Source organism: Musca autumnalis, unplaced genomic scaffold, assembly GCF_047663935.1.
Source record: "Musca autumnalis isolate F117 unplaced genomic scaffold, ASM4766393v1 scaffold_2, whole genome shotgun sequence".
Classification (NCBI taxonomy): Eukaryota; Metazoa; Arthropoda; class Insecta; order Diptera; family Muscidae; genus Musca; species Musca autumnalis.
The window spans coordinates 257,853,820-257,862,932 of record NW_027411755.1 but is presented as its reverse complement, the minus strand read 5'-3'; the positions used below and the strand labels follow the sequence as shown (position 1 = coordinate 257,862,932).

General features: G+C 37.3%; 1 protein-coding gene across 1 annotated transcript; it reads right to left on the bottom strand.

Moving 5' to 3' along the window:
* Positions 1-4,452: 4,452 nt before the first annotated feature.
* LOC141392583 (seminal metalloprotease 1-like) lies at positions 4,453-5,350 on the bottom strand. Its single transcript, XM_073965515.1, has 3 exons — positions 5,128-5,350; positions 4,772-5,057; positions 4,453-4,741 (listed from the first exon to the last, which is right to left on the bottom strand). Exons 1-3 carry the CDS (start codon positions 5,348-5,350, stop codon positions 4,453-4,455), a joined length of 798 nt encoding a protein of 265 aa, XP_073821616.1.
* Positions 5,351-9,113: the final 3,763 nt, after the last annotated feature.

Here is a 9,113-nt window from a genome sequence, read left to right as displayed (position 1 = left end):
GATTTTCCAGAAAATTTCAGAGGATGGATGTTGAATTTCGGAGGGGTTTAGTACCTCCACTATGTCTGATTTAATAAAACCGCTATTTTAGCAGAAATGAAACGAGTGATTGAATTAATTCTTCCGAACAACCACCCTCTGAACCACCCAGCTCCGAACTTTCATCCTCCGAACCACGCCGCCCCGAACTTCCACCTTCCGATCCACCCTGCTGTGGACATCCACCCTCCGATTCACCATGTTTCGAACTTCCACCCTCGGAACTTCCACCATCCGATCCACCCCGCTCGGAATTTCCACCCTCCAAAGATTTTTTATTTATAATCACTTGCAGATCCCGACTAAATAGCGATGCAAAAAAATAAAATCGCTGACTTAAGGTAACATAAAACTGCTTCAAGGGCCAGCAACGCGTTGATCCGGAGATATCGCATCAGAAACGGAGGTACCTCCAAAAAATTTAGATGGGAATCCACCCCGCCCCGAACTTCTACATATCGAACCACTCTGCAACGAACCACCCTGCTCCGAACATCCACCCTTCGATTCTCCGACCCTAGGCACTCATTTTGGGATCTTAAGGCCCGACCACGCCCAATTTCTATCTCTGAAACTGCTGAGCGGATTTTCCTACAAATTTCAGGGAATGTACCGGGATAGGTACTCATTTTGGGATCTTAAGACCCGACCACACCCAATTTCTATCTCTGAAACTGCTGAGCCGATTTTCCTACAAATTTCAGGCAATGTACCGGGATAATCCTGGTGAAAATAGGCTGCATATATGTATGTCCCATGGTGCTATATATTTTGTGGAATTTCGGCGGAGCTTGGTTATTTGCGGCTTTAAAACCCGGCCACCCCCACTTTTTTAAATGTGTTATATCTTCAAAACTTCTAAACCGATTTCCATGTAATTTTCAGATGATGTACAGAAATGGTCTTTGGTGAAAAAATGCTATAAATTTTGTTAAATTTTGGAGGTGCTGGTTATACCCTTCGTCCTATTTTTGTACCCTCAGCATTTATGCTAACGAGGGTATATACACTTTCATAAGGCCAAAATGTGCCTCATCGAAATAATGGTTTTAGAACCCAAGCATGTTTGGACGAAATGTGTTTCAGAGAATTTGGAGTTTATTTAGCCATGTCCGTCCGTCTATCTGTCTGTCCGTCTGTCTGGCTGGCTGGTGCGCACGATAACTCTCGAACTGATGAACCGATTTGGTCCAAAATTTGGCTTTCGTAATATTTTGTCCAAACATAGTTTAAGTTCGAAGATGGGTTATATCGGTCCACTCCTTCCGGTACCTCCCCCACAAAAGTTCGAAAATATTCGAAAAAATTGTGCGCACGATAAATCTTGAAGGGAGTAACCGATTTGGCACACACTTTGTACATCGTGAAAGTTCTACCAGACCTAGATGAAGTTTAAATATGGACTCAATCGGTCCACTCCTTCAGGTACCACAAAATTTCGGAAAAGTTCAGCTTAGGACCTGCTCTCGAATCGCTTTGATTTTTGTTGTAGCAACTTGTATTCATGGTCCCCCATACGATGGTACAAGTTCCATCAGGGGCAAGTCCATACTTCCTGAAAAAATAGCCTGAAAGGTGCAAAAAATACCTATCACACCGTGTGTAGTGGTTGGAGCGCAAGATAAATCTCGAACGGATCTGCCAATTCGGTCCAAAATTTGGCCTTCGTAATATTTTGTCCAAACATAGTTTAAGTTCGAAGATAAACCATGTCGGTCCACTCCTTCAGGTACCTCCCTCACAAAAATTCAAAAATCTTCGGAAAAAATATGCGCACGATAACTCTTAAAGGGAGTGACTGATGTAATCCATACTCGGCACATACTAATATATCTACCATATACTTTGGGTACCTCCCACACAAAATTTCGGATAAGTTCACTTGAAGACCTGCTCTCGAATCACTTTGATTTTTGTTGAGGCGATCTGCATACGCTACCTCCATTACGACGGTAAAAGTTTTTTCAGGGGCAAGTCCATATTTCTTGGGAAAACAGCCCGAAAGGTGTAAAATACCCCTATGTCACCATATGTGGCGGTCGGAGAACACGATAACTCTCGAACTGTTCAACCGATTTAGTCCAACACCTGGTCTTCGTCATATTATATCCAAACTTAGTTTCATAGGCAATACCGGCCCACAACTTTCGGTACTTCTCCCCAATATTTAAAAAATGTTACTAAAATGCTAGGACGATATCACTTGAATGGAGCAACCAATTTGGTCCAAACTTTAGATCTTCTAATATTTTATCAAAATTTAGTTTAACTTCTAAAATGGCCCTTATCGGTCCTCCCTAATGGTACCTGCCCTACAAAAGTTCAACATTTCTATCTTAGTGCAGTTAATTCCTAATCCACATTTTTGTCGGCCAGTTCAAATGTCCAAAAAGGGCCACACACTTCTGAAGAGACCTTAAATACATTCGATCTGTCCGGAGGTAAAAGTTTCGCTTCACATTGGCTGAACTACATTTTCTGACCGAATTTGACATTTGAGATTCACAGAGGCCATAAAACTTCTCCACTAAAAATTGTCATCATAGGTCCATGTTTTGGTATAGCCCCAATATAACGATATCTGCCGATTTTAGGTGTTTTGAGGAGTTAAACTACATTTGCTGACCGAAGTATCTTTAATTTCACATTTGAGGTTCGCAGTGGTCACAAAACTTCTCCACCAAAAACTGTCAACAATGGGTACCTTCCGAGTGATTGTAGATATTCGGCACCAACAATTGTCAATATATGTCGATGTTCTTTTTGGTGTTTGGTAGCCACATTTGATGACCGAACTCTCTGTAATTTGACATTTGAGGTTTCCAGTGATCACAAAACTTTTCCTCCAAAAATAGCCAATAGAGGTCCAAGATTTGGCGTTGGCCCTTATATAACGTTTTCTCCTGATTTTAAGTGTTTTGAGGAGTTTAGCTACTTTTCTTGACCCAACTATCTGTAATTTCTGAGGTTCCCAGTAGGAACAAAAATTCTCCACAAAAAATTTTACAACATAGGTCGGTACCTCCCGATATTCGGTATTTTATGGATTTTAGTTATAATTTTTAACCGATCTAGCTGTAATTTGACATTTGAGGTTCCCAGTGATCGCTAAACAACGACACCAAAAATTTTTAAAATCTGTCCATGTATTGGTAATTTCTGATTTTAGGTGTTTTGAGGAGTTTAGCTACATGTGATGACTGAACTATCTATATTTTGACACTTCTCCACCAAAACCCCCCATATAACAGTATCTCTGGATTTTAGGCGTTTTTAATAGTTTAGCTTGATTTGTTGACCAAACTATCTGGTTCCCAGTGGTGACAAAACTTATGCAGCAAAAATATTTAACAAAAATCAAATAAGCCCCATATAAACGTGCCGCCCTATTGAAGACATTCTTAGGTACATTTCCTGACCTTATGGTGATAGATTGGTGATTTATGCTTCCTAGTTGTGTTTTATCTCACAATGACCAAATGACTACAGCTGGACCAATTGACGTTTCCATTCCTCCTTATGGATGACTTACCGACGGGAACATTTACGCTTTTTAGAGATTTCAATAACTACCTAGGAGGTACACACGTGCTCTTTTCATGTGTTTATTTTAAAGGGAACATGTGTCCCCTTTTAATAGTTTTGTATATGCCCTTCTTTTACAATGTTTTGCCTTTGTGGCATTTTTAATTTTTTTCTTGTGGTTTCTTTTTAAAATATTGTTATTATATTCGATTTCTATGGTTTCTTTAATCCTTATCAACAATGCCAACTGTAGAGACCACACTACAAGAGCAAAAGTAAGAAAACTCAAAATATCGTAAAAACAAAACTTTTTCATTGCTCAAAAACAACACCGCTGTTGGCCAAACTGAATATCTTCGGCTTCGGTAGTAGTTCGCGCAAAACTCAGAGAAAAAATTAATGAAAAACTTTTTTGTGCATAATCCTTTGTTGAAAACAATAACAACAGCATCACCGTATCCAGATTCAGTTTGACTGCAGTCACCACAACTTTAACCATAACTTCGCTGGCTGGTACCAATGCCAGCGATAATAACAACGCTGACAGCAAAAAACGACAACACCAACTACCAAAAATGGAAATGTCGCATCCTCTTTTTTTCGAAATAATGTAAAAGTTACGAGTGACCGAGAAAAAAATTCAAAAATAATAACAAATACACAACAATTTTAAGTGATATTATTTGTAACGGGAAAAAGTTAACATTTTGTTTTCGGCTGCAAACAGCAGCAAACACAAAATTAAAGCCAATGTCCAATATTGTTGACTATCCAATCGAATAGTTTTTATTTTTTTATTGAAAAAGAGTTGATTATAAAATATGGGGATTTTTTAAATATAATTTCCAATAAAATATTGCTTCGCTTCGATATAACATATATATTTTTTTAATATTTTACAGGTGGAGCGGCAGTAGTAGTCGTGGTGGTAGTTGTGGATGTAGATGTTGTTGTATTAGTTGTGGCAGTGCAATTATTATAACAATATATACTATTAAGTTTGGCAATATCCTCCGTGCTAAGTTTGTAACGTTGACCCATGTCTGTGTAGTCACCATCTCGCGGTACAAGGGTATCCTCGCCATTTTTGGAAAAGGCAGTTGATTTGTAGGTAAGGACACTGTCTTTCTTATTAGGTTGCAGACAATCGACTGAGTCATTGCGTTTTACAAAATTACTCATCTGCCCCTCCATGATATTTTCTCACTGAATATAATAAATATCGTCACGATTATAGGCATTGTGAGTGTGGGTAAAACCCAGAACATGCAACCACTCATGACACATTACGAATTCATTGTCAAAGCATTTGGGTCCCAAATTCATATTTTGACAAAATGTACCCTGATAGCCGACTTGTGCATTACATCCCGTCGGATCATTTGTGATGCATACTTTACCATAAAATAAATAGTTTACTTCGAGAAAGCGAACACACGAAACGCTTTCTAATCTTTTGGTAGCTGCACGAACGGCTTCCTTTTGAGCATCAGCTATGGAGTAAATGGAAAAACTTAAATATTAAAAAAAAGTCAATACAAAAACGTTTTAAAATTGACTTACTAAAATTCCCATTAAAATAATAGAATACGGTATTTAAAGGCCATTTCTTATTGGGATAACCATTACGTGACGGAGAATCTGGAATAAGATCACCTTCAGGATAGCCGCCAGCAAATTCAGGGTCATAATCATCGGGATCGTTTTCTTCGGTGGACACAAAACTCCATGAAATCTTCAAAAGTACGCAAATTGTAAAAAGAAATTTTAACATTTGGTTAGACATTTTGGTATTGTACTGATCGCTTTGACTTTCTTGTTCAGATGTTGCTACCATTAACTCGGAATTGCCAATTTATACCCCATACAATGGAAGTGAATAGCAATAAAATATTTGATAAAATCGTATATATGATTTTTTTAATAAATTAGGGGGTCAATTACAAGTCCATCAATTGATAGACACAACACATTTATAATCGGTACTTTTAATCTTATCTAGATTGAAAGCGGATAACGCATTTACATTATATCAAATATATAGGAGTTATAAAAATAGGGTCAGTATTCTTACTTTTAACACGTGCCAGACAGAATATTTATCGCAGGAGTTTTAGATTTTATGTTAAATTGTTAAATTAACTATATATTGCTATAGATCAGATTAAGGAACAGACCGATTGCAAATAATTCAATACCATAATCTATAAGATAAATTAGATAAAAAACCAAAGTTGATGAAAACAAGGTGTTATACCCTCCAGCACGAGTTGTATTGAAGTGAAATGGAACAATTAGTTTCCTTTCGTTTATGAAGAAGACTAAATCCCAAATTTCAGCAAGTTCGGTAAAATAATGTGAGGTACCGTTCTATGGGGGCTATTTCAAAACGTCGATCTATGCCTACAAATTTCTGGCGGAAAGTTTTTAGACTCAAAGAAGACTAAATACCAGATTTCCGATATTTCGGTAAAACCGAATACGCTCCTATGGGGGATATACGAGCTCGCTGATCTATACTGATAATTCTCTTCTGGAATATTTTATAACCCCATGGAAGACTAAATAACAAATTTCAGTCTTTCGGTGAGATATTGACGTCAGCACCTTCAGAATTACGATATATTTATGGGAGAAAGTTGTATACCCCCAACAGAGACTAAGTACCAAATTTCAGCCATTTCGGTGTGATAACACTGTGAACACAAATTTTGGGCAGAGATAATTCCCGTTGGAGTAAAAGCTCTTGGTGAGTATATTAAGAATCCTAAAGGACTGATCCGCCGTGAGTCGAACTTCCGCGTTATGGCGTGATGAAATTTTTGCTAGAGACCCTGTAAGGCATCAGGAATTAGCGTTACATCTTTGTTCACTGCTATTTTAGATTATTTTTGAGATGACATGCCTGCAGTCAAATCGAATGAGTATTATTTTCCTAGAGCACTTCGACCTTCTAACTCGCTTCATTCAATGCCATTTCTATATGAATTATCGTTTTCAAGCAAATCGTGAAAACCTAACAAAAAAGTTAAAAATGTGACTTGAACATTGGTGGCGTCGTTTTTTTTTTATTGGGATAGCTAATACAATTTTGTTTTTCAAAATAGTCTGGCTTAATCCCATTGTTGTTGTTTTATTATTTTAAAACAACTAATTTATGAGTGGAAAAAGGTTGGCATTGTTCGCCAAGGGGTAATGCAAAGAAGACTAGTTTCGATCTTCGCCATTGGATCTCATCAGTTCTCTTATTATACCCTACACCACTATGTGGAAAGGGTACTATAAGTTTGTTTTGGGAAAAATTCATGTAACACCGCGAAATATTCGTCGGAGACCCCCAATGTGGTATACCAAACTTCATATCTCGGCGAGATAAAGCGATTTTGAGATGTGTGTCCGTCCGTCCGTCCGTCCGTGTGTCCGTCTGTCCATTATAAATTGTAATCAAACTCCAGGCCGCAATTATGGACCGATCGTCACGAAATTTGGTATGGAGGTCAGAATAGATCGCTATTTTAATTGGTGATGATCGTGAAATATTTAGCGGGTGAAATGGACCAAAAACATAATTTTTATCCGATTTTGTAGCTGCTCTGTTGGTCGCAATAATAGTCCGATCGCCTCGTAATTTTAAATAAGGTAAGAGTATTTGACAAAGTTGAAGCTTGCAATTTGAGATGGCGATCAGATAATATTTAGATGGTTAAATGGACCAGAACTTTTGTGTGAAAATTGTGAAAATTTTTAATAAACAGCTTATATCTTTGTTCCTGAAAGACACATTCCCCACTCGTGAGATAAATTTGGAAGACGATCTCTTGACCTTTGAATTGATGCCAATTATGTTGATGTACGTGATCAGATAACAGAGTTACAGCCTAATATATCCATTTTGTTGTTTGTAGTGTAATCATAAACCCGCTAGGGGTCGCAATTATAGTTCAATAGTCACGAAATTTTGCACGAGGTAAGAGTTTAGGTTGAAGAAAATGCCTATAATTTTGCATGATGATCTGATATTATTTAGCGGTTGACATAGACCATTACTTTTGTATGAAAAATATACAAATTTTGTTTTTGGTCCATATTCTCATTCCTGGAGGGCATATACCGGCAAAGTAACCTACATATGGAAAAATAACTACTGATCTTTCCCCTGATGCAAATTGCAATAATGTGTCTGCTAGTTAACGCACCTACTGCCTTGTATATAATGTGTTTTGTGTAGAGAACCACAATTTCCTCCCATGCTACAAATTTTCTCTATCATGACAGAGAAATTTTCAGTTCAGATGACAAATTGGATTTTTATACAATAACTGCAACATCGGATCGCCTCGCCACCTATTTTATACCTCAGGATTCAGGGTAAAGGGGATACAAACAAAATACGTCCAAAGATGTGTCTCATCGAAATATTGGTTTTAGACCCCAAGTATATTTGGACGAAATTTGTTTCAGACAATTTGGAGTCTATTTAGCGCTGTCCGTTCATCTGTCTCTCTTAATGTCTAGCTGGCTGGTGCGCACGATAACTCTCAAACGGATCTACCGATTAGAACCAAATTTTATACAACGTAATATTTTGCCCAAACTTTGTTTAAGTTAGAATGTAGGCTATGTCGGTCCACACCTCCCCCAAAAAGTTCAAAATTGTTTTCGAAAAATTGTGTGAACGATAACTGGAGAAGTGAGCAATCGATTTGCTCCAAACTTTCCATATATTATTATTCCTTCCAGATATAGATCGGTCCTTAGGGTACCTCCCACACAAACTTCGGAAAAGGGAAATTTAAGAATCCTCTCGAATTTGTTTCAGCAGATTGTACTTGCGCCGTAAATCCGCAAGTTAACTCTCAAGGGGATTTTCTGATTGGTCGAAACTTTACACATCGTATTATTTCATCCAGTCATGTATCAGGTTGGAAAATGTACTATATCCGTCCGTGCTTCGAGTACCTCACACACAAAATTTGGGAAAAGTGCAGTTTGAGGACCCGTATCGGATCTATTTGATTATTATTATTTTCTTTTTTTAAGATGGTTCTTTTTACGGTCCCTATTCTGGTCCCTTTCCCGGGGTAAGTCATACTTCCTGAGATAATAGTCCAGAAGTTCCAAAAACTAAAATTACAAATCTGAAAAAATAATTCTCAAATATTTCCAAAACTCAGAATTTAGCTTACTAAAATTGATTTGGTATAGCCCCATATTACGATACCTACAGATTCCACGTATTTTGAAGCAAACTCGTGTTACAAAATAAATATATTTTTAGAGGCTCAAGGTATATCACAGTTAGTGCAGCTGACTTATACTACCTTCTTTGCTGTGTAATTGAATATGAATAATTTTGGGATTTATAAATTTGTTTGCATGCAAAATTTTGGAATTTCTATTCATTGTTAGTTATTTCTACCGGTATAACATATATTTTACATATCAGAATATATGCCCACAATGAACAATTTTCGAAGCATATGTGAGGTACAAGTGCACAATTTTGGACGATAGATCTTTAATAAACTCGCAATTTTCCCAATTATCAA

What these genes read in the sequence shown, in the direction of transcription:
- LOC141392583 (XM_073965515.1), bottom strand. Translation starts at nt 5,350, where the DNA reads ATGTCTAACCAAATGTTAAAATTTCTTTTTACAATTTGCGTACTTTTG. An exon ending in TTATTTTAATGGGAATTTTA is followed by an intron (nt 5,058 to 5,127) that starts GTAAGTCAATTT and finishes TTTACTCCATAG; the next exon opens with CTGATGCTCAAAAGGAAGCC. An exon ending in GACGATATTTATTATATTCA is followed by an intron (nt 4,742 to 4,771) that starts GTGAGAAAATAT and finishes GGGGCAGATGAG; the next exon opens with TAATTTTGTAAAACGCAATG.